This window comes from Myodes glareolus, chromosome 2, assembly GCF_982192425.1.
Source record: "Myodes glareolus chromosome 2, mMyoGla1.1, whole genome shotgun sequence".
NCBI classification, from domain to species: domain Eukaryota; kingdom Metazoa; phylum Chordata; class Mammalia; order Rodentia; family Cricetidae; genus Myodes; species Myodes glareolus.
In genome coordinates this window covers 96330302-96356690 of record NC_142027.1, presented here as the reverse complement: position 1 = coordinate 96356690, position 26389 = coordinate 96330302, and the positions used below count along the sequence as shown (strand labels likewise).

General features: G+C 39.2%; 1 protein-coding gene and 1 pseudogene across 2 annotated transcripts in view; one reads left to right on the top strand and one right to left on the bottom strand.

Moving 5' to 3' along the window:
* Mapk1 (mitogen-activated protein kinase 1) overlaps positions 1 to 26389 on the bottom strand; it is a 65762-nt gene that overhangs the window by 15221 nt on the left and 24152 nt on the right. For both annotated transcript variants that reach the window (XM_085684605.2, XM_085684608.2), the window contains exons 2-6: positions 13430 to 13612; positions 11776 to 11965; positions 6304 to 6420; positions 3661 to 3775; positions 3270 to 3401 (exon numbers count right to left, since the gene is read on the bottom strand). In XM_085684605.2, the coding sequence (XP_085540731.1) occupies positions 3270 to 3401; positions 3661 to 3775; positions 6304 to 6420; positions 11776 to 11965; positions 13430 to 13612 (737 nt within the window). The remainder of the gene's footprint in view (positions 1 to 3269; positions 3402 to 3660; positions 3776 to 6303; positions 6421 to 11775; positions 11966 to 13429; positions 13613 to 26389) is intronic.
* LOC125411931 (large ribosomal subunit protein eL29 pseudogene) lies at positions 15481 to 15992 on the top strand (annotated as a pseudogene).

The following is a 26389-nucleotide window of genomic DNA, read 5'->3' as shown; positions in this document are numbered from 1 at the left end:
TTATACAAATCAGAACTATTAGCTTCCTGCAGGTATGTTCTTATTGTTGATTTTGTGTCTAGGGCTGCAGCAGCCAGAGTGATATAGAACAAATGAACAACTTCTCTGGGATTAAACATAACACAATTCTTTGTAGTTGCTTCTATCGACAGGAGGGCTGTTCTTCCTATCTTCTGTACCAGCTAACAGTATACTTTGATTTAATTTGAATTTAATTCACTAAGTGTGACAGATTGTGATTAGACCTAGTTTCTCAAAAGATCTTGCAGCTTCTGATGCCGTCTTCTGCGGTGTTCTTGTCACCAGAAGCCTAGTCTAGTCTACCATAGCGAGAGAAACAACCACAAGTAAAAGCACCAACAGCAAGGCTATCTTGGACCACTCTACGGGAGGGGGCCAGGAACCTCCCTGACTCCCTGAACCAGCCAAATCAACAAATACCTGGCTGTTATTCCCAAGTTTTGGAGTGGCTTGTTCAACAGTTAGAAACAATAAATGTAACTCATGTGAGCTTCAACGTCCATTATGAGACTGAAAAAGGATGCTTAAAGATATTTCCTACAAGAGAACACTATGCACATTTATAAAGCTACTGATATTTAAAGATCTTCAAAATACATAAACAAGAAAGTTTTAGCTGTGGGATCTTAGAATCCAGAGTTATAAACACTAGTATTATGAATTTTCATATAATCCTATAATATAAATACTACTACCAGTCATATTTTATAGATGAGATAGTAAGTAGTTTCAAGTTAGTGTCTGGGTTGTAGAAGCTGTGCTCCAGTTGCACACTATTCTTCTGCCCTTGGTGCTGTCAAGGCCCATTTCTCCACCTTCCATGCTTTAGAGTCACTTAACAGGTAAAATTTTCTAGGTTAACTTCCTGGGTTTTGCTGTTATTGTTAGACAGGGTTTCCCAGGCTTCCTTCAGACTTGTTATGTAGCTCAAACTGGTCTCAAAACTTATCCTCCTGCTTGAGCTTTCCATGTTCTGGTATTATAGTTGCATACTACACCACTCGTTTCATTTTCTGTTTTGTTCCTTTTTAAATTGTTGTTGCTGCTTTATTTTTGGAGACAGGGCTTCTCTGTGTAGCTCTAGCTGTCCTGGAACTCACTTTGGAGATTAGACTGGTACCAAACTCATATAGATCTGCCTGCCTCTGCCTCCTGAGTGCTGAGATTAAAGTGTGAGCCACCATCACCTACCTAATTTCCTGGGTTTTAATAGCATCAATTCTTATATGACTTTAAGTTAAGGAAAATAAGCTGAAAGATTCAAGCAATTTGATAGAAACCAAAAGCATGTAGAGAAAGAGTAAGGGAACAAAGGGTGAGTCTGGGAACAGGCCAACTTATATCTTAATCACCAAATTTTCTTATGTAAGGGCCTATCTAAGAGAGCAACTCTGAAAATCCAATCTAAATGTAATGTGTTGGGGTTAGCAACCGGCCAAGCCTGACCACCTAAATTTAATCCTGGAACCCATATGGTGGAAGAAGAGTACCAATTCTTGCAGGTTATCTGTCCTCAACACATAAAAAAATAATGTTTTAAAAAAAGGTAATGTGTCATATGGGTTAAGTTCTAATTTTCAAAATTAACAAATAACAATATGATTCTACATATATGATTTTGTTATACCCACAGCAAAACACTAAAAGCTAGGAACTAGGCCAGATGGCCTATGAATGTAACCCCAGAAACTGAGAGTTGAGGAAAGAGGGTAACTTTTGAGTTCAAGATCAGCCTGGGCTATACAGGAAGATCCTGTCACAAACACGCTCTCCCCACAAAGTTATTTTGAGATTCTCACTATTCATTATCTACAATAACAAACTGTACTGTATCAGAGATGAAAACAGAGAGTTTCTCCTATAACCAAAGTAAATTATAAGCAAATATTTCTGAACCTTAACTTGGGCCCATCCATGTTGCTAGGCTTGGAAGACAGTACAATAGGTAGAATGTTTGAGGACCTGATTTCAACCCCAGAATGCACTAATGGCTGAGAGGATAAGGAGATCCTTGGGGCTTCCTAGCCAGCTTGAGACACTGTCAAAAAAACAGACAGTGCCTGAGAAATGATATCTGAGGTTGTCCTCCTCTTATAAGACTACCAGAGTGCGTGAACGCAAACTCACCCTACACCAGCCTCAGCTGTGTAAATGGGGAGGGAAAGAATAAAAACAAAATTTCAATAAATCCTAAACTCCTAGCACATGACTACTATAAAATCATTTAAGATAAGTCAGATCTACGGACTAACATGAAAGAACAGACACAATACTATGAACAATGACATTTAAGAAAACAATGTTAGGAAACAAATTTCACCTTTTAAAAATATTCCTGCAATTTAAAAACTATTACAAGAATTTATAAGAGTTTACAATTGTTTAAAAGCAGAAATTTTAGGTAAACTGTGTATGGATATTTTGGTCATAAGACACAAGATGAGCAGTGTTATGCCGGCGAGCTGTGATCTGCCTTCTCCTTGGCCTGTTCAGATCCTCTCTTCTACATTGTTCAATTACATCAACCAATTGTGTGTGTGTGTGTGTGTGTTAGAGAGAGAGAGAGAGAGAGAGAGAGAGAGAGCGCGCCGCGCGCACTCTAGTAGTTCTAATAATGGCAACGCCCCTTGGTGAAGAGACTGATATTAAAAACTATCAGGTTCTTTACAAGAGTGGTCCACAATCTTACCCAAGGAAACATCTTTCTGGTCCACCACTTTCTAAATAAAGAATTCTAAGTAGTTAAAAAAGTTAATTTGCTGCGATTTCAGGCTGGAACCTAATAAACAAACCTAAAGCTAAGCTTAAGAAAAAAATTATAACAATGAGGACACTAAGAAAGACTTACATAGATCTAATCTACATGGGAAGTAGAAAAAGACAAGATCTCCTAAGTAAATTTGGAGCATGGGGACTTTGGGGGATGGCTAAGCAGGGAGGAGAGAGGCAGGGAGGGGAACACAGAAAAATGTAGAGCTCAATAAAAATCAATTTAAAAAAAGGGATTGAAAAATAAAATAAAAGAACTTCCTGAGATAACACAATCTCTTATTTCAAGCTCTAAATGGGATCAAATTAAAGACCCAGACTTAAATCCACACACCTATGGACATCTGATTTTTGACAAAGAAGTCAGAATTATACACTGAAAAAACAAAACCTCTTCAACAAATGGTGCTGACCAAACTAGATATCTGCATATAGGAGAATGTAAACAAAAAAAAAATTAGAGATAAAGTAAGATTTACCTTTGGAGTCAGCATTTGGGAACAGCCTGTTCCACGGCACCTTATTTTTGTGCGGGAGAGAAAGCAAGTAGTTTCTAGCTTTTAAATTTATAATACAATTCAGATCTTCCTGTGATGGAGATCCAAGAATACCTATCAGACAGAATATTAGCTGTTAATTGTCAAGATAAGAACAAATTACTACATATACCAGCTCCAGCACAGAAGGGGCTCTGCATTTAACGTCTTCTTACCACGCCCAGTAATCACCCTGCATTACAAGTTTTCACAAAAAGATCTTTAATATTTTTAAATTAGGGAAGATTAAAACAAAAACAAATCATCACCATCAACAACAACAAAAAATCCAACATCTATAGTGAGTCTCATGTTACCATGCTCAAGAACTTACCCAGGATGTGATTCAGCTGGTCAAGGTAATGCTTTCCTGGGAAGATAGGCCTATTGGAGAGCATCTCTGCCAGGATGCAACCCACAGACCAAATATCAATGGACTTGGTATAACCCTGTAACAGAAAAGGAGAGAAGACAGAGTAATAGAATGTGGTGTCCATAAAAACACAATGAGATCCTCTTATCTGATAATCATGTGGTAGACCAGAGTCTGAATATCTTCTTTGAGACTCCCATTTCAAAACACACAGACACAGAACAAAACCCAGTAATTTGGCTTTCAGAAATGCTGCTGGAGTGTGGTAGTGTATGCCATTGAACTCAGCACCTGGAAGGCAGAGGCAGGAGGATCTCTGTGAGTTCGAGGCCAGTCTGGTCTACAGAGTGAGCTCCAGGACAGTCAGGACTACACAGAGAAATACTTAAAAAGTAAAAGCAAAAACCACCTCCAACGAAATTGGGGTGGGGCAGTAACACTCAGTTTATGTCACTTAACTCATCTTTATGAAGTTACAAATAAACTTATAGGGACACTGCTATATTCTTAGAATAATTTTATCCACTTTATAAAGAATAAAAATATTAATATCAATCAGGCTGAAAAAGCTCCACCTGTAGTGGTGGTGTTGGCACCAACATTCTCACCTTCTCTACTGTTTCTTAGGTATAAATTTTCTTTTATTAAAGCTGTTAAAAATCATGTAATTGCTTTATTTTATTGTTAACAATAGTGCAAGATGCTTCTATAAGGAAAACAAGTTGAATTTCATAGAAAATGTTAGGTACAGAAATAAGTGGAAAGAGAAATATACACAACAAAGAGGGAAAAGGAGTCAACCAGTAAAACTGAAGAGTGAGTTAATTCGGGAAACTAGAGAAGCAGGGACTGGATCCCTGAAGTAACAATACAACAGGTAGAATTCTAAGTAATTCTTTCTGAAACTCCTGTAATTTAAAATACCTACTGCTCTGGGCCAAAGCTAAATAAAGGGAACAATGAAAACCCTAAACAATAACACATACAAATTAAGAGGAATCTGGGTTCCTGAGAGAAATGGCTGTTCTAGATCTGGGGCAGGGAGTGTATAGAAGACAGTCTAGTCTGGTGCAGCTGATGCCAGAGAACAGCAGGAAACTGTCCAGGGGTGCTGGGAAGAGGTGTACATCCCAGACAGAATAGATAACTCAAGAGAGTAAATAATAAAGAACACCAAAACACAAAAGGGAAGACAGTTATGTTACCACCAAAGGAGAATAAGAAAAGCATTTGAGAGTTTGATAAAAAGAAAATCTCACAACTCTTTTCCCTCCAATTACTATAAACTGCAGTGTTCTAGAAATGACCCAGAAACTGCTCATGAGCATCACCTGTCATCAGTACAAATAGCTTCGTCTTCTAATATACTGAAGTTAACATAGTTTCTGTGCATACACATTAAACACATGCCATAGAAGTCAAGTCCTGAGATGACGCCACATGTTTCACCAATAGCATGGGTTAGAGCAGGTATTTGCTGTGCGAAGATGATAATTCAGCCTAAGAATCTAATGCCTTCTGGCATCTTTGGGCACTACACATGTGCACTCACAGACACATAACAACAAAACCAAAAAACCTACCAGAAAAAAACCAACACACCCAAATGGAAGGAATTTCAACACCCTAAACAGCCCTCAAGTTTGCCTACTGCCTTATAATTCTAACAAAAAATGCATACATACTTCATTTTTTTCCAGTCACGTTTGTTTGTTATTTGTGACAAGGTCTTAATAGCCCAGGCTGGCCTTAAACTTGTGGCAATTCTACCTTTGCTCCTGAGAGCTGGGATTATGTCTGCCGCTTCTCCTTGCTCCACCTGCCCCATTCCTCCCTTTCCTGGTTTTCTGAGATCTCTCTGTAGCCTAGGCTATCCTTAAACTTGCTTTGCTGAATCACAGAGATCTGCCTACCCTGCCTCCTAAATGACAGAAACAAAGGTATGTGCTACCACATATTACCATGGTCCAGATTGCTGGGTTTTTGTTTTATTTCTTGAGACAGGGTTTCTCTGTGTAGCCCTGGCTATCCTGGAACTTGCTCTGGAGACCATGCTGAACTTGAGACCTTGAACTCAGAGGTTTGCCTGCTTCTGCCTCCTGAGTGATTAAAGGTGTGTGCCATTATCACTTGACTTCCAAGACCCAGGTTTTGTTAGCAGAGTTTGGATGACCTGGATCTACTCTTCACAGCAACTCAGTGAAGAGGAGGAAGGGCTTCATTCTGAAACACAACTATCTACCCTGTAATTTCTAGAGTCCACAGTGGTTCCTATTCTTTCCACACCCAGTGATTTTGCTGAAGAGAAATTCTTCATTATCAGGCAAACTGAAGTTTGTAGAACAAACAGCTCTGGGACATGCAGAAACATAAATTACTAGAAACTGTAACAACATAAAAGCAGGTGTGGAAGTAGCTATAGGTAATGCCTCAGTACTGCAGATAAGGGAGGGCACAGACATTTATAGTTACCATGAATGAAGATGGTAAACCTAAGGCCCAAACGTTAATTCTGAGAAAGACTAAGACAGCATTTTGACTGTGGCCAGATATACCAGACTGAAGGATGAAGACCAAGGTTTATAGCTACTGTTTTTTTCTTACCTTGGAATTCAACATAATTTCTGGAGCTCTGTACCAACGTGTGGCTACATACTCTGTCAAGAACCCTGTGTGATCATGATCCGGATCTGCAACACGGGCAAGGCCAAAGTCACAGATCTAAGGGAGATAAAAGTGGGATACCTTTTTAGAGATACCAAAGAGCTAATATCAAAACACTACAAAAATAAAAAGACAAGAGCAATAACATGAATAACAAGTGTATGCTACCAATACTATGTTAGACACCTTTCTGGAAACTACAAACTCATTATTCTGAAGTGATGACAAGACACATGCTAGAGGTGAGGAAACAGGCTAAATGATAATTTAATAGGACATAATCTGACAACCATGTTTGGATTTCATCACTGTCAGCTACTGTGAGTGCACAGCACTCTCACTTAGGTGATCTGAGAAAAGCCACCTTAGGGGGACTGGAGAGATGTGCTTTTCGATAACGAAAAAACCAGATTACTCTTGCAGAGAACCCGACTGGTCATCAATATCCACACTAAGTGTCTCACAGTTGCCTATAAATTACAAGGGATCTGATCTGAGACTTTCTTCTGGCCTCCTTGGGCACCCGCATATTACAATGTATAGACATAAAATCATCAAACCCACCTAGAGTCCCGTTCCTCTCCATGCCACTGTAGCTTACAGAATCACTGATGGTTTGCTCATTAAGCTGTCTGCCCTGTCCTATTTCTCAAACTCCTCTATTTCTAGCCTAAAAATAAAAATATTTTTTTTGTTTTCAAAAATTCTTCTCACTTCCTTACTTTTCAAAACATAGCCAATCCTGACAGTTTTACAGCTTTCATGTACTTAAGAGAAATCATTTGTTCTGATGTTCATTTATGTACTGTATGCGTGTGTCATAGGTGGTGGTCAGGGGATGACTTTCACAAGCTGATTCACTCCTATCATGTGAGTCCAGATAGTAAACACAGGTCATCTGGCTTTATCACCGGGCCTTTCTGTTGTTCACCACTGCTCTGTACGGCACCCAGCTTCTCACATGCTGACTCCCAGGAGCACCTCCCAAAGGCTCTCGTCATCTAGCTGTCTTAACACTGTGATGCTACTTAGGTGGGCTTTCTTACAGACCCCAGAGCATATAAAATACAAGCATACTCTACTTAAGTCAATAAAAATAAAAAGATTTTAATTCTCTGGTCCCCAGGAAGCTAATGCAAGAAAGAGACAAGTTAACAGATGGAACACAGTACAGTACAAGACTATTTGGAAAACAGATTAATTTGGAGGCTTCATTGTATTAAGTCAGCTAAAAAACAAGGGCTGGCACTTAAATTCAACAGTAAAAGACTGGTTAATGATAACAAATACCTTGTAAAACCCCCACAAGAAAAGGTGAATGTTCTGTGGACCATGACATTTTTAAATTATTCCTTTTCAAAACGGGTACTTTTTAATAAAAACAATTTGACCAAAATTTTGCCAGAAAATTTTGAGACCCAAGAAAATGAGTTTAACGAGAGAGAGTTAGAGAGAGAACAAGAAAATCCAAGGGCTTGAACTTTGGCTATAAAAGTAGGACAACAAAGGAAGAGCAAGTCTAAAAGATACGGGACATAGTTATTTGGACCTCCATCTCTGTTTAGATAGCCTAGAGAGTGTATCAGTAATTGAGAAAGACAAGCAAAGAGCCCTTACTCACTGCACAAATATCTTCCTCTAGATCACTGTGTAGGCCTTTGTTCTCAAAGAGCCTCCTGTTTACTTCAAGTACAACATCCAAGAAGCAGCACATTTATTTTGCAGAATGTTATCAAAAGAAGTAGACAGTGCATCCTCTTTGCTAACTCTCCTGCAGGCTACTTTCCATGTGAGTTCTCATGAAGAGCAGAGAGTGAGGAACTCCTGTGGGAATTGGGAATTCCACAGGGAATTGCCCACTCCAGTCTCTCTACTTGGCATACAAAACCTCCTGTGCCTGAGCCTCCTTTAAAAGAAGATTTGCTTGCCAACGAGGTTATATCCCTGATGGAAACTGGGCCCCACACAGGCTATCAAAATACTCTACCAATGAGTTACATTTCTAATCCAGCTGTTATTTTTACTATTATGTGTCTGTATGAAGACGTGTCTGTGCTATGGTGTGTATATAGAGGTCAGAAGATAACTTTTAGGAGTTGATTATCTCCTTTCACTGTTCAATACAGGGATCAAATTCAGGCTGTCAGGCTTGAGCAGCGTTTTTATTCACCTGAGCCATTTCACAAGCCCCCAGCTATCACTTTTGAGGAAGAATAAAATTAAGTTCTAAATTCTGTCTGATTGATCTTGAGGCTTTCATTGTTTCCATTCTATGTGTTTCCTTAAGAGTCTTTACTACCACTAGGTGTAGCAGAACATGAGTCCTAGCATTCAGGAGGCTCTGTGAGTTCAAGTCAGCACCATTTACATAGTGAGTTCCAGGACAGCCAGAAAAACACAATGAGATCCAGTCTCAAAAAAAGGTCCTATCAACCAAATCCTTTAGAGTTAGTAGCATGAGGGGTTTCCAGCACGAGGCATTGTAGTAGTTAAGACTCAAACGAAAAAAAGCAATGAATAAACAAAATTTTCCATGTCTTAGCCACTACCACTTCCTATGGTAGACTACTACCAATCATTCATTTCTAAGTGATTTAAACTTTTCAACATGTGTGACTCACAGCGTTTCTCTTTTGCAGAGCTAATGCTTCATTTTATGATTCACCTTCAAGCAAAGCTCACCATTCAGAGATCTGCCTGCCTCTGCCTCTTGAGTGACGTGATTAAAGGTGTGCAACAAAGTTTTCCTAATATCACACTACTGAACCAAATCAGCAAAGTAATAAAGTAACAACAAAATCAAAACAAATATATCACAGCTACAGATAAAGCACTAGTAATACCCAGAATAAAGAAGCCAGACAACTAGTGCAGCCCAAGAAGCACAAAAGGCCCTATAAATTTCAGCATTCCCACCTGACCACCTTTTGAACTATGTAAATGTTCATTAAAACATGTTTCATTTTGTATTTTTCTTTACAAGTCTAACTGCAATCAAACAGGCTATAGTAATGCTTACTGATAACTCTGTGAGTTCTGTTTTGCAAACAATGACCACACCTCCCATTTTTTGCCCCACAGAAAATATGCCAACAGAAGCTGTAAATAGTGTTTAAAACCCTTATGTGTTTCTGTGGACCTGAGAAACAAAGAATCATCATGAAGTTCCACAATGTGGTACTACTTGACGTACTCTAGAGCTTGAGTAGGCGACTCTCCTCTCCACTAGTGTTAGCTCACATGTCATATAAATATACTACCGGGCACCATAGCCTATTCTGCATGCATATGCTTGCTGTGGCAAATAAGAATCTCAGTGGAAAAACTACACTCATTTTAGGAATGAAATGCTCTCCGTATGAATGATATACTCCAAAACACACCTTAAAAATATGAGTGAAGCTAGCTAGCTATGGTGGAGCATGCCAATAATAAAAAGCTGAAGATAATGAGGCAGGAGAACGGAGAGTTTGGGATCGGGCCCAACTATACCTTCCTGGGTGTGGTGGTATAAATCTATTATCTTAGCCTGAACTACACAGTGAGGCCATGTCTCAAAGTAACAATAAAAAGCAAACTTTAGATAAAGGTTGTCCATACCTCATTTTCAGTAAATCTCTGTTGCTTATTAGTGACTGCCCAATACCCAGTGCTGTCCCAAACAGAAAAGGATGTAGTAATTTTCTTAACTCATCCATTGCTTTTGACTTTTATTCTTCTGTCTTCCTGCTTATGACACTCTATGTCCAACAGAGCCCCTCAATAATAAAAGCCTGTTCATTCTTGGAGGGCTAACATGGACATTATCGTCTTCCTTTGTATATGAATATTATTTTCTATGGCCAGATGCAGCATATGCTATTAATTATATACCGTCTGCTGGGTTTCTACCTCTCAGTTTTCCACTTTCAGGGGTAGACATTCAGCCTCTTGGCTTGGCATATCTAACAAAGCTTTACATAGGAATATTAACTGAAAACTCAAGAAATCATTCCTACACATCTACATATATTTTTAAAGTTTCTTTACTGGGATATTCTACACATAGTTAAAATATACTATATTACAGTTTTTAATATTACAGCTACAGAGTTATGCAACCTTAAACAATTAATATTTATTTACTTATTTATTATGTATACAATATTCTGTCTGTGTGTATGTCTGCAGGCCAGAAGAGGGCACCAGATGTCATTACAGATGGTTATGAGCCACCATGTGGTTGCCAGGAATTGAACTCAGGACCTTTGGGAGAGCAGGCAATGCTCTTAACCACTGAGCCATCTCTCCAGCCCCACCTTAAACAATTAACAACATAAAAAAAACTTTAATGAATTAGTACTGTCTCCCCTAATGCTCTCAACTATAAACTCTATATAGATCTACCACATTTTATCCACAATTAGCTGGACATTCGGATGGTTTACATTTCTCAGTGACAATGATTATACTACCACGAATACCTATGCACAAGTTTTTGTGTGGACACATTATTTTCATTTTACTAAGGTACATACTTAAAAAAAAACTTTTTGTGACACGAGATGCCCTCCTGTATGCTGTAAATATGTTGCTTTTAGAGATTGATGAATAAAGCTGCTTTGGTCTATGGCAAGGCAGAATATAGCTAGGTGGGAAAATCAAACTGAATACAGGGAAAAAAAAAAGGCTGAGTAGAGGGAGACACCAGCAGCTGCTGGAGAAACAAGATGTGAAGTAGTAAGTCACAAGTCTCATGATAAAATATAAACTAATAGATGGGTTAATTTAAATTGTAAAAGCTAGTTATTAATAAGCCTGAGCGAACAGGCCAAACAGTATGTGATGAATACTACACCACTGAGTGGTTATTTTAAAACTGGCTGTGGTACCAGGTGGGACAAGAAATCTCCAGTTACATCGTTGTCAGTGTTCGCTATCTTATTTTTCTTCTTCTTTCCTTGCCAGACTGGAACATGCCATATACACCAGGCTGACCTTAAACTTCCAAAGATCTGCTAGCCTCTGTCTCCTAGTGCTGGAATTTGAGGCATATGTGACCATTCCTGACATTACTGAACACTTATTATTGAATAAGATTATATTCATCTTAGCGATAAGCTGTATAATACCATGAACCTTGCTTTATTTCTTGATACAAAGGATTAAAAAACAAAAACAATGCAATGACACTACATATATAAAATATGTAAGCACACACACCCACATAAGAGCTACTCTAACTTGCTACAGTGGCTACTATCTCTGGAAAGGAAAGTGGGGTAAAGAAGGAACAAGATTGATACTGTGTACTTGTGTTTTTGCTATATAATATTGTGTTTCTGGTAGTTTTGAATATAAGTAACAATAGCTCAAACACAAGTTGTTTTTAAAAAGTATGTGTCATTCTTAACAGTAAATGACTTAGCTGACCTTGAGATCACAAGTGGTGTTCAACAGGAGATTGGAAGGCTTGAGGTCACGATGCAGAACGTTAGCTGAATGGATATATTTCAGTCCTCTCAGGATCTGATAAAGAAAATAGCAGATATGGTCATTGCTGAGGTGTTGCGTCTTCAAGAGCTTGTAGAGATCCGTCTCCATGAGGTCCTGTACTATATATCTGTTTGAAAGGTTAAGGTAAAACATCCAACAGTTGATCATACTTAGCAAAGCATCAACTTCTCTTAATCCTTTTCCCATACAGCTTCTGATATAGCAAGGTCATCAATAGAAAGGAGAAACTGAAGAGAACATGGGTACACTCTCATGGAAGAGAATAATGTACATCATCTCTGCCCTATGTGGACCTAAACTGAAACTTGAAACAGAATATTGGCCAATCATGAAGTCTCAACTTCCCTGCTTTCCAAAACCGTACACTATCAGCCAACTGCCTCCAAAGTTTAAGGAGTGTGGCGGTCAACAAACATCAACATTCATCTCTTTGGCCCAGAAGCAATGTGCAATGACACTTGTTTTTTTTTACTTCCTGTACCAGTATCTTCACAGACCTAGAAATGACACTGCCTCTAAGTCCAAGTCCAATCTCTGCCTTTCTTCCTTATTGATTACTGTTAAATTCTGATACATATATAAGACTAAGGGAAGCAGTGTGAAAAAGGGGTTGATGATGGATTTTTCTCTTCTTTCTTTGCTGCATAACTACTACTTAAGCATCCAAAATTTCAGCTAAGACATATCATTTCTTGTAAAAATTATACTGCAATGTGCAGTGGTGTCACCCAGCTCTTGGTGGAGAAAGAGGCAGGTGAATCTCTAAGTTCAAAGCCAGCATGGTCTACAGAGCTCCAGGACAGAAGAGGCTACACAGAGAAACAGTCTTGAAAATTCCAAAACCCAAACCAAACAAAACTTGTCATCTACAAGAAGCTCTATGACAAAAGGCAAACCAAGACTAACAAGTGGTGGCAGCAGGAGGCATTTCACTTAAAATACCACACAGAACTGTTTAAAAGTGGAAAAATCTGCCTGGAGACATGGAGCTGCCATTCCCTGATGGGATCTTCTAGAGCAGTCTTGATGTCCAATGCAATGTAATGAACGTAATATAATGCAATTACGTGTGTCAGAGCTGATGGGGGCTTAAAAGACCGGGAGGACCAGTTTACCCATCTTAAAGACAGGAAGTTGAGGCTGAAAGAGGAGCACACTAGGACTGTCTGGAAGGCACTGATCCAGAAGGTGTACCCACTTCCTCATGTGAATGCTTGCTCGTTTCCCTTTTCACTATTATAACAAGCACAACAGGGCTGGAAATGACAATAACTAAGATTTTCCAAAATTAAAATTAAAGAAAATTGTTATAGACTAACACAGAAAACACTGAACTTACCTAAAACATAACTAAAATTAGTTACCAAAAACCAATAAAATGGAGAAAAGAGTAAAAGGCTTTAAACATTAAAGTAAGTGCAAACAGATTACAATCTCCTCTCAGCATGCTATATGTGTACGGGTAGAGTGATTGAAAGAATGCTTTGAATGTACTCTTCCTTGATTCTCAGTTATTTACTCCAAAAGTGATCAAGCAGCAGCAGCGGTGGCTAATGTTAGAAAAGGATACACATCTTTCATTTGCTCAATGGTTGGTGCTCGGATGATGTCATTGATGCCGATGATATTCTCGTGCCTGAAGCGCAGTAAGATTTTTATCTCTCTTAGGGTTCTCTGGCAGTACGTCTGGTGCTCAAAAGGACTGATTTTCTTGATAGCAACTCGAACTTTGTTGAGATTATCATAGGCAGAGCTAAAAATAAAAATTTAAAAAGGTGCTATGAGTGAGAAGACAGTATTAAAAACAGCTCACAGAATTTTTTGGCGGAAGGAATACAAACTTGTAAAGTATTTAAGTTTTAACATCTGTACTGATACTTAAGAGAAAGAAGGTAAAGCAGGCAGGCAGCAGATGCTGACTGATACCTAATAGTTTCAGGGCCCTGCTCACAAGATGAATGCGTTTACAGGACACAAAACAAGACCCACAAAAACAAACAAATAAAAACAACAAAAACAATATTTTCCCATTGTCTTAAATAGCAGATGCATTTTGGTTAGAATAACATTTCTGCCTCCAAAACAATAATTGTACTGAATTCCCTGACTCAGCAGAAACATCACATAAAATCAACCAACAAGTTTGCCACTAAAAACTAGATTTGGAAAGTCTTTGATCAACCTCAACCTCCTACTTTTTTTTCTTTTAAAAAGATTTGTTTATTTTTATTTTGTATATATGGATGCTTGTCTTCTTTATCAACTTCAACCTTCTATTTTTTCTTAAAAATTTTTTTTGCTTATTTTTATTGTGTGTATATGGATGCTTGTCTCCATATGTGACTGTGCACATACATACAGTACCTGAGGAGGCTAGAAAGGGCAGTAAACCTTTTAGAAATGGAGTTACAGACAGTTGTGAGCTGCCATCTGGCTAATGGGAACGCAACCTGGAAGTTCTGCAAGAACAGCAAGTGCTCTTAACCACCAAGGGATCTCTCTAGCCCAATTATCAACTTACATGAACAAAACAGAACTATTTTTGTTGTTATTGCTTTCAAGAAACTGAATCATAATACTGGAGTAATTCTGTAACAAAACCTACAAAGTAATTTTCTAAAAAATACTTTCATGGATTCAACGCAATGCCCATCAAAATCCTTCAAAAACCTCGAAAGAACCTTCATATGAAAAAGCAAAAAGCCCAGGATAGCCAAAACAATCCTGTACAACAAAAGAACTTCTGGAGGCATCATAATCCCTGACTTCAAACTCTACTACAGAGCTACAGTACTGAAAATAGCCTGGTACTGGCATAAGAACAGACAGGAAAACCAATGGAACCGAATAGAAGATCCGGATATCAATCCACACATCTTCAAACACCTGATCTTTGATAAAGAAGCAAAAAATATCAAACGGAAAAAAGAAAGCATATTTAACAAGTAGTGCTGGCATAACTGGGTATCAACATGTAGAAGAATGAAAATAGACCCATATCTATCACCATGCACAAAACTCAAGTCCAAATGGATCAAAGATCTCAACATAAAGTCAGCCACACTGAACCTCATTGAAGAGAAAGTGGGAAGAACACTTGAACGCATTGGCACAGGGAACCACTTCCTAAATAGAACCTCAGCAGCACAGACACTGAGAGAAACAATTAATGGGACATCCTGAAACGGAAAAGCTTCTGTAAAGCAAAGGACACGGTCAACAAGACAAAACGACAGCCTACAGAATGGGAAAAGATCTTCACTAACCCCACATCAGACAGAGGTCTGATCTCCAAAATATACAAAGAAATCAACAAATTGGACACCAATAGATCACGTAATCCAATAAAAAAATGGAGTACAGACCTAGACAGAGAACTCTCAACAGAGGAATCTAAAATGGCTGAAAGACACTTAAGGAAATATTCAACATCCTTAGTCGTCAGAGAAATGCAAATCAAAACAACTCTGAAATTCCATCTTTCACCTGTAAGAATGGAAAAGAGTCCTTTTCTCTTCCGGTCGCAGGCACTTCGGGAGCCACCTGTTACCCAGCTCAGGGTGACAGGTGGCCCAATCTGAGGAGCCCCAGCCCTGATCTTACATCTCTACTTCAGGTCCAGCCATGGCCAAGTCCAAGAACCAAACCACACACAACCAGTCCCGGAAATGGCACAGAAATGGCATCAAGAAACCCTGGTCACAAAGATACCAATCTCTCAAGGGGGTCGACCCCAAGTTCCTGAGGAACATGCACTTTGTCAAGAAGCACAACAAGAAAGGCCTGAAGAAGATGCAGGCAAATAACGCAAAGGCCATGAGGCCTCTGGTGAAGTCCCAGGAGGTAAAGCCCCAGGTGCCAAAGGGCCCCAGCCGCAAACTCACCTGGCTCCCGTTCACTGCTCACCCCAGGCTTGGGAAGCGGATTAGAAGCTACATGGCCAGGGGTTGTGGGCTCCAAAAAACAAAACCCAAGGTTCAAGCCAAGGCAGAGGCCTCAGCTGCAGCTCAGGCTCCCAAAGGTGCCCAGGCCCCTGTGAAGGCCCCATAAAAAAGGTCTCAGTCTGCCAATGTGAAGACAGATGGACTGGTGTGAATATCTATACAGTATTTGCAGATGATCAGGACCTTATGCTGTTTTTACACATAAACTTGAGGCAAGATCTGTTAAAAAAAAAAAAACAAAACAACAACAAAAAAACCCACTCCTGCACTGCTGGTGGGAATGCAAGCTGGTACAACCCCTTTGGATGTCAGTGTGGTGATTTCTCAGAAAGTTAGGAAACAACCTTCCTCAAGACCCAGTAATACCACTTTTGGGTATATATCCAAAGGATGCTCAATCGTGCCACAAGGACACGTGCTCAACTATGTTCATAGCAGCTTTGTTTGTCATAGCCAGAACCTGCAAACAACCTAAATGCCCCTCGATCAAAGAATAACAAAAATGTAGTACATTTACATAATGGAGTACTACACAGCAGAAAAAAAATGACAGCTTGAATTTTGCAGGAAAATAGATGGAGCTAAAAAACATTATTTTGAGTGAGGTAACTCAGACACAGAAAGACAATTATCACATGTACTTACTCATAGGTGAGTTTTAAACATAAAGCAAAGAAAACCAGCCTACAAATCACAATCCAGAGAACCTAGACAATAATGAGGACTTTTAAGTAAGATATACATGGATCTAATCTACATGAGAAGTAGAAAAAGACAAGATCTCCTGAGTAAATTGGGAGCATGGGGACCTTGAGGGAAGATTGAAGGAGGGAGAGGAGAGGCAGGGAGGGGAGCAGAGAAAAATGTAGAGCTCAATAAATATCAATAAAAAAATGTAAAACAAAAAAACAAAACAAAAATACTTTCACAGCCATGATAGGACTTTAGTTTCTCCCAAGCTATCTTAAAGACACAACTAATAATTCTGAACAGAAGCAATAAATATTTCACTTTCAATTTCAGGATGGTTCAAATTTTTCAATATTATTACTATCTTTTTTTTGGGGGGGGCAGTCATTTACTTAAATATTTTCCACAAAGGCATTTTATATTAATAAATGTCAACATCTGGCCATTGACTATGGCAATGAAAATTTTGGCAAGAAATATTTTGTTTCCTCATTAGGTACTAGAACCATGACACAGTAAAACAGTTTATTGTTCTAAAGTTCATGCTTCTAAAATGGTTATTTTTATTGATACCTCTGTTGAGTCCATCCGAAGATGATGCTTTAGGAGTAACCTTGGTGGTGGTTGCAATCATCTCACGATGTCATTAACATGCTGTATTGCCCCCAAATACTTTGAAATGAAATACAATTCTTAAACAGAATTAAGTATTTAAATGTTATTTTCCTTGGTTTGTACAGTGGGGCCCAAAGCAGTGGTTTTCAGGGAGGCAGGCAAAAGGATGTACAGGTTGGGCAAGTGTATCTATACTCGGGCCTACTTTAGGTTGTTGTTGGTGGTACACTCCTTACTGGGGAGGCATAGGCAGGTGATCTCTTTGAGTTCAAGGCCATCCTGGTCTATAGAGTTCCAGGACAACATAGAGAAACTCTGTTTCAAAAACAAATAAAAAGAAATAAATACTCTCTTTGGTAATCATAACAAAGAAAAAACACCATTAAAACAGTTAACAAATGTTTGGGATTGTCAACTCAGTGCCAGAAAGATGCCTGGTAGCATCATAAAGCTGCAATAATTGATCCTTCATCACAGCAAATATTAAATTAAAAAAAAAAGGTTGTAAAATACTGGTCAAAAACTTAACATTACAAATTCTTAGTTTTCACTGAACATCATAGTCAAATCTGGTCTGTTTTACAGAATTATATTCTAGAAGGACTGGCTTTTATTTTGTTTGTTCACTTATTTATTTATATTTACTAATTTATTTAGTCTAGTTTGTTTTGAGGCAGGGTTTCTCTGTGTAGCCCTGACTGTTTTGGAACTTGCTCTGTAGACCACAAACTCTGCTTCCTGAGTACTGGGATTAAAGGCATGTGCAATCACTGCTGAGCTATTTATTTACTTTTAAAGCAGGGTCTTTCTAGCCCTGGCTGTTCTAGAACTCAGATCTGCCTGCTCCTGCCTACCTGACTGTTGGGATCAAAGGTGTGGCCAGCACAATGGATTTGTCCAATGGGGCTGTTTAGGCTGTTTAGGAGTCAAGCATCAGTGTGGCTTTCTACTAGATCACCTGTCTTGGTGGTGAAATAAACAAAATGATTTTTTTGTTTGAAGGTTTGACACCATTCTCTTCCAGCTTCACCTGAAAGGAAGCCATGATCCTGTTCATATAGTGTGGCCTGTTCTTGTCTGCAGAGACATACATGCAGGCAAAAGGCTCATTTACTTAAAATTTTTAAAAGAAAGGGGAAGGTGAGATACAGTATCTATCCTGATGGCACATGCCTATAATCGCAGTACTAAGGAGGCAGAGGCAGGTGGATCTCTGAGTTCAAGGCCAGCCTGGTTTATATAGGAAGTTCCAGACCAGTCAGAGTCATGACCCTCCCTGGGTCAGTGGGTAAGAATTCATACTGTGGATCCACCAGGCCCAAGTTCAGTACACAGCATCACTTCTGGATTGGATTTGAAGTATGCCCTACAGGAGAGCTGTGTCTGGTACTAAAAGTCCACGGCCAGGGAAGCCATGGGTCCTTGAGAAGAATCTACTAATGTTGTTTTGCTAACTGGACATGCTGTCAAATTGCCCTCTAAATATATCTATACCCGTAAGTTTTTTTTATTTTTATTTTTAAAAAGGGCCTGGAACTGGAGCTACAGACAACTGTGAGCTGTCATGTGGGTGTTGGGAATTGAAATAGGGTCCTCTAGAAGAACAACTAATGCTCTTAGCCCTTGAGCCGTCTCTCCAGCCTCTAAACCCTTTAATTTCAATGCTTTCTCAATCTTGGTCAGAGAAACTTTCTGCAGTGGGCAGCAGTCAATGCAGAGACCTGAAAATGGTCAAAGTGCTAGGATCAAGTGACTGCTGAATGTTCAGTCCTAAACTGCACATCTGTATCATGTCCCCATACCCCAGTCTCAGGAAATTACATGGGAGATGGGGGAAAGAATGTAAAAGTTGGAGGATGGGGAGAAATGTTGTGAAATTCTGCATATGATCACACCAGCATGAATAAGAGAAGGGCTCATGATATCCAATAATAGCTGAGGAGTAACTGGCAAGTGATGGTTGCTGGGGAAGAAGAATTTTTCTTTGGAGGCACAGCTACTGATGGGTTGTCTATCTTCTGGTAGATGGTCCCATGTCCATGTAGGTACAATAATTGAACTCAAAGGTTCTAAGAAAAATAAGAGGATAGGAATGTGGGAGGACTTTGGTGGAAGTGGGAAGAAAGATATGGGCTAGACATCACCCAGACATATTGCATATATGCACAAAATTATCAAGAATAAATAAAAGAATTTAAATGTGGGGGACAGGACTTTGGATTTATTTATGGTCTATTCCAGGGCTGAGATGAGTTGGAACAGGTTTCAGAAGCTGTTCTGGATACGATAGACACAAAGGTCATAAAATTCTGGATATTATTTAACAGATGCTTTGTGAACACTTAGGGAAGAAAAGGGATTCAACGTGAGTCAATTATGAACAGTCATGGTAAAGCAACTTCATTTCCTGTTTTGATAGGGTTACCACAGCAACAAGAAAATGCTGGTCACAGCTTCTGGGGAACTCAAGCTACTCGAAATGTACTTCCCTTTTGAAAGATTTCATCTTAAGTGTGGTGGAGGGAAAAAAAAATTCCTGCTCTTGAGCTCTGAATTTAGTGAGGAAAAGACGTCAATACACAACACTACCCTCACAGAAATACACTTCCTAAACACAAAGAGAATATTGGTAGATTAATTCCAAATAAGGATATTAGAGAAAGAATGAAAAATTGGGCCTAAACTCCAGGTATAGTGGTGCAGATTTTAGGTTTTTCGAGACAGGGTTTCTTTGTATAGCTTTGGCTATTCTGGAACTTGCTTTGTAGACCAGGCTGGTCTTGAACTCACAGAGATCCACCACTCTGTTTTCTGAATTCTGAGATTAAAGGAATGTATCACCATCGATGACCCAGATGGCCCAAGGTAGTTTCAGATGTCTTGAAACTGTCCTAAAGCTTGAGGACATAATGAAAAGTTACTTTACATAGGAGAAATCAAGCAGCTATTAGCCTCTACCAAGAGGTCGCAAGGAAACGTGTACCTTCCAATATGACAGAATACAAGCTCTGCTCCTAATATTCTTGTGTAATTTTTTTTTCAAGTCTACAATCCCAACTAAAATGAGAAAAATTGAAAATGGAAAAGAATGTGGGGCCCTTAGGGTGAGACCTGAGAATTTCCTCTGCCTAAAGAGCAACTAAAAGCAAAGTTTATGCAGATATAATTCAAGGAGAGGGCCAGTTTTATCTCAAGGCAGAATTGAACAAACACACAGTTCTAGACAGTCAGGGACAGAACCTTCCACAGCTATTGAGGAATGCCGTTGAAGTCAAGGGTGTCCCTGCATGGAGGCCTAGAGAGTCACTGCACAAAGCTGTGAAAGTTAAGCCAGGATTCTGATGGAGGCCACAAGATGTTGGAGATGACAGGATAGTGTCATGGGATGTCTGCTGAGGAAAACTACCGAAAGAGAATGGAACCAGTCCAAAAAAGAGAAGTATGCAGTCTACAAAGCTGGAAGGAGCTGGAGATCTGAAAAGCTATTTAAGCTTTTTTGATATCAGACATAGAGCTACAGGATTTGGAGTTTGCCCTGCTGGGTTTCAGGTCTTGTTTTGGCTGAGAAAGAAAAGGCAGGTGGATCTTGTTTTGGCTCAGTATTTCCTCAATAATCTCTCTTTCATCCATTTGGAAAGGCAATTCTATGCCATTTGTTGGAAGTATGCAATTTGCCTTTTGCTTTTACAGGGCATTATAGTTAAAAGATTGCCTTGGGTCTCAAAAGAGGCTTTGGATTTTGAAACTGTGTTGAGACTGTGAAAGACTATGGAGACTTTCAAAGTTGGATTGAATACATTTTGTATTATGATATGGTCATGAGCCTCTAGGGGTCAGGGAATGGAATGTGGTGGTTTGAATAACAATGGTCCCCACAGGCCCATATATTTGAACGTTGGTTCCCAGTTGGAACTGTTTAGGAAGGATTAGGTGTTTCAAAAGTCCATACCAGGCCCAGACTCTTTGCCTCTAACTTTTGGATAAAATGAAAGTTTTTGCCAGGTGGTAGTGGAGTATGCCCAGTGTCACAGTTCACTTCCTGTTGCCTTCTGATCAAGATGCAGCCAGCACCATGTCCACCTGCACACTGACATGCTCCCTACCATGATGATAATGGACTAAATAAATCTCTGAAACTATGAGCTATCACCTCAATTAAATGTTTTTCTTGTAAGAGCTACTGAGATCATGGTATCTCTTCACAGTAATAGAAACCTTAACTAATACAGTTGGTAAAGCACACACCATACAAGTATTGAAACCTGAGTTCAGATCCCCAGCACACACATGTGAAGCAAGGCTCAGTGGTGTGTGCTCATAATCTCAATCGTGGGAAGGTGGAGACAGCTATTCTAATTCAACAGCAGAGCCCCAAATTTCAGAAAGAAATTCTATGGATGGATGGATGGATGGATGGATGGATGGAAGGAAGGAAGGAAGGAAAAGAAAAAGAAAAGTACGGGGCTGGAGAGATGCTTGTCGCTCTTTCAGAGAACTTGAAAGAAGCATCTACACCAGTTGACTCATAACCACCTTTAACTCTAGTCCCAAGGGACCAAATATCCACCTTTGACTTCCAAGCACAGCTGTACACCTGTGGCATTTAACTCATATAGACACAGACATAAAAAACAAATAATTAAACTTTTTTTTTTGCTGGACTTTGAGAGGCAGAGGCAGGCAGATCTCTAATTTCAAGACCAACCTGGTCTACAGAGTGAGTTCTGGACAGCCATGGCTACACAGAGAAACCCTGTCTTAAAAAACAAAACAAAACAAAAACAACCAAATCTCTTAAAAGAATACAAGGTAGAGGGGCTTATGAGAAACCACACCCAATCATGCACGCTCACACCCACCTTATAAGAACATGCACCCTTACACACACTGAGCTATGATACAAAATTAAGGGGCTGTTTTTTCTCATGGTTTGTGGTTGATATTGAAGGCAACTCCAAGGGAAATGTTCTGAACAGGTTTTGATTAATGACAATTAATGACCTTTGGAACAAATACCTAGCCTTCCACAATCCCCCTATGCTTTGGTATGGAATTTCTGATTATGTTTAGCTTTTCTCTCTATCCTCTCTAGCTACCTGTCATGCAGTCATATCTCATGGCAAAAGCTCAATAGTATTTGTCTAAATAAAGTGGTTATGTTAAAGTATCACACACTGTACACAATGTTAAGCAAACAAAATGCTACCTATCAACTGTGAATGGATTATTTTTAGAGGAAGCCATTAAGCTGTTCTCTAAGCCTCCCACTTTGGAGAACTTTAATTATCTGAACACAAAACTACAGTACTTCATCTCACAGATAAAAATTAACTCGTCTTCAGATGCTAAGCAAGTTAAGGCTGATCCAAATTATTGTTCCAAAAATAAGCAGGTAGATGATAATGATTACTTTAAAAGTATTTCTTACTTTAACTCAGCTCTCTTATAGTGCACCAAGCCACTGCAACTGGGTTTTTGTTCTTTTCATTTTCTTTCTTTTTTTAAAAGCGAGTTCAAATCATTAAACGAGGATATAAAAGAACAGAAGCTAGCCTAAAGCCATTTTGGCTCTGAAACCAACAGTAATAAGTGCTTTGGAGCTACTCAAATGATCAGCATGTAGGCTCCAATAACTTACAGGTACTGTAAAATCTGATGCCATAAGTAACCTCTAGGTGCTCTGGAGCCCAGAGAAAACACACAAATGTTGATGGCTATGAATGCATTTTTCAACACGTTCTGGCTTTAAAACTATTTTCTTTCTTTCTCTTTCTTTCTTTCTTTCTTTCTTTCTTTCTTTCTTTCTTTCTTTCTTTCTTTCTTAGATTTATACAACAGGCATGGTGATGCACACCTTTAACTCCTACACTCGGAAGGCGGAGACAGGTGTATGTATCTCTGTGTTTGAGGCCAGTCTGATCTATAGAGTTCCAGAACAGCCAAGACTGCATATAGTAAGACTGTCTCAAACGAAAACACCCCCACCTGCCAAAAACCAAACAGATTTATTTAATTACGTATTACTTTTATGTACAGTGTGTGTATCTTCATGAGCTCATGTGCACAAGCATGAAGAAACTCAGTGACCAAAAGAAGAAATCAGATACCCTAGCACGAGAATCACAGAAAATTTCAAGTTATCATATGGGTGCCGAGAACTGATTCTGGGTCCTCGTCTAGAACAGCCAGTGCTCTTAATACTAAGTCCCCCCAAAATCTTACTGTTTATTACATTTTCCAATGTGCTACTCTTAAAAAGAACTAATTTATGAGAAGAAAATATAGTATTCAAATCAAGAGATCTGAGTTTTAGTCCTGACCTAGATATGCCTTACATGTGTTGTAATCCTGCTAAATCACAAAATAAGAAAGCCCTACCCATGCACTAATACAGAGAAGAGCAGCACAGCACCTGCACAAGGATGATGTACAAGTTCATGAAGAGCCATACTTTAAAAGGGAAGAAAACCAACTTGTAATAATAGCTACTCTTGTCAATCTGATTACATTTGGAACTACCTAAAAACCAAGTGTATGATCGGGCGGTGGCGGCACATGCCTTTAATCCCAGCAGAGGCAGGCAGACCCTCTGTGAGTTCAAGGCCAGCCTGGTCTACAAGACCAGGACAGACTCCAAAGCTGCAGAGAAACCCTGTCTCCAAAAACAAAAAACAAAAACAAAATAAAAAACCCAAAACAAAACCAAACAAACCAAATCAAGTATCTGGGTACACCTGGGATTTTTCCTGATCAAATCATCTGATGTGGAAATGAATCAATTCCCCTTTGATCGGGACCACACCTTCTGCTGGCAGCGTACTTGCCCTCATTTTCAATGGCAAGTCCTCTCTTCACTGTGTTAGAGTTTTCTACTCTGGTAATCCAGTTATACTGAGGAACCATTTGAGATATCCAACTCTGTGGATGGGAACAACTACTGGATTCTTGTAATTTCCACTGGGAGCCAGCCATGGTTAGAAGAGTCAGATCATAACTGTAAGCCATCGTAATAAATTGTGTGTGTGTGTGTGTGTGTGTGTGTGTGTGTGAGAGAGAGAGAGAGAGAGAGAGAGATTTTCATTCCATCAGTTTTCTTTCTCTGGAGAACCCTAACTAATATACTACCTAAATGTCCATGTATTGGACAGAAGCCGAATACATTAATGTGAATTCATGTGTAGCATATCCTGCAGAAGCAAATGAATGAGGAAGGCAGGTGTGGTGGTCCATGTTTCTAATCCTAGCACCTATCAGAGGTACTTTAAGACAATTTCACAGAATAACAGAATGGTAGTTGTTATCCCAAACGGAATAAATATGTAACAAATCAACTTAATTGTGACACAAATGAATTGTAGAACCACACTAAGAACAGCAAGGAAAATTCTTTCAGACAGTACTTCAGCAGGATATTTAAGGCTAAAGGCACAAAGAAACGAACTACAGGGCTGGAGAGATGGCTCAGAGGTTGAGAGCACTGACTACCCTTCCAGAGGTCCTAAGTTCAATTCCCAGCAACCACATGGTGGCTCACAACCATCTGTAATGAGGTCTGGTACCCTCTTCTGACTTGCAGGCATACATAGAGGCTGAACCCTCTGTACATAATAATAAAATGAATCTTAAGAAAAAAGAAACAAACTACACACAGATGCTAGAACTTTTATTTGAGTTAGGGGCTCACAAGTGTAGTCCTGGCTGGCCTCAAATTCACAGAAATCTGCTTGCCTCTGTCTTTTGACCGGTAAGATTAAAGGTATGAGTGACACCTAGGCAAGCAGTCAGCTAACACAAACAGAAAAAGATGCAATCTGTGAGTCAATATGCATACATTTTTCTGCTCTTCCTACTGAGACCTATAAGCATCAGAACCCCAGGAGCAATAAACATACATCTATACTCAAGAAAAAGATGGGGCTTGTTGAAGGAACTTAGGCTAAAGAAGGAAACAACCCTAAAGTTTAAGAATTTGAACAAGTAAGTCATAGAATTGGATTACTGTCTGTAGAATAAAACAGGAACAGACAAGGCAAACAGAAGATAATGAGCCACACTGATGAACAGATTACAAACAAGGGGGAAAGCTAAAATTGTGCAGTGCTAGGACCAGGGTGCTGGATCAAAGGTACGTACCACCATACTTAGTTATAATTCTAAATGAAGCTTGTTTCTACTGTCTATCTTCTCATAATAAACTAAAGATTTAATTAATACCCAATTTCTAATGGATAAACAGCCTAATTATTTGAATATAATTCAAATACTAGATAGGAGCGCAAAACCGAGTAAAAAAATTTAGCTTTAATAACACCAATAAGGCAATTCTAACTACCCAATACTCTAAAAAACAACAAAAAGGCGCACACATGTACACACACACACACACACACACACACACACCCCTAGGCTGTTCTCAACTTTTACATAGTCAAGGATGACCTGAACGTCTAATCCTCCTGCCTTGAATCCTGAGTGTAGGAATTACAGGTGTGTAGCATGCTATCCAGTTTATACAATGTTAAGACTGAACCCAGTGCTTTGTACTTGCAAGGCAGGCACTCTACCAACCCAGCTCTGTGCTCAGACATCCATTGAAAAGTAAAAGAAAATCACATCAAGGGGGAATAAGGAAGCACAAAGATATTGCTAACAAGTTTAATGGCACCATAAATGCAAACCTGTTTCTGCACACAGAGCAATCTGGTCATGCACTACAAACACTTTTTTATTTGATCTGGACATTCCATTTCAGATTTAGTCAGGGAGCGCTGTTGTACTAAGAAAAAGCTTATAATTGTCTCATTTAAAAATATAGTGTCTTACACTCTTAATCTTAGCACTGGAAGGCAGAGGCAGGTGGATCTCTGAGTTGGAGGCTAGTCTGGTCTACAAACTGAGTTCCAGGACAGTCAAAGATTCACAGAAAAACCCTGCCTCAGAAAACCAAAACAAAAAATGGTGAAGCAAAAGAAAGTCAAACAAATGGGGGACAATTAATTTATCTTAAATAAAATTTAATTTTAGGTTGCTAGTATATGTCATAAGTAACTCACAGATATGTGAAAGAGATAGTAATACACAATCATACAGTGTAAGAAGTACACAGGGTAAAAAACACCAAAAACAAAACACACAGAAAAACCAAGGGGCTAGTTTAAAATGGCTCAGTAGTCAAAGGTGCTTGCTGGCAAACCAAACCTGAAAACCTGAGTTCAATCCCAGGGGACCCAATAAAAGAAGAGGAACAGGGTAAGAGAATAAATACAGAAACTCAACAATGC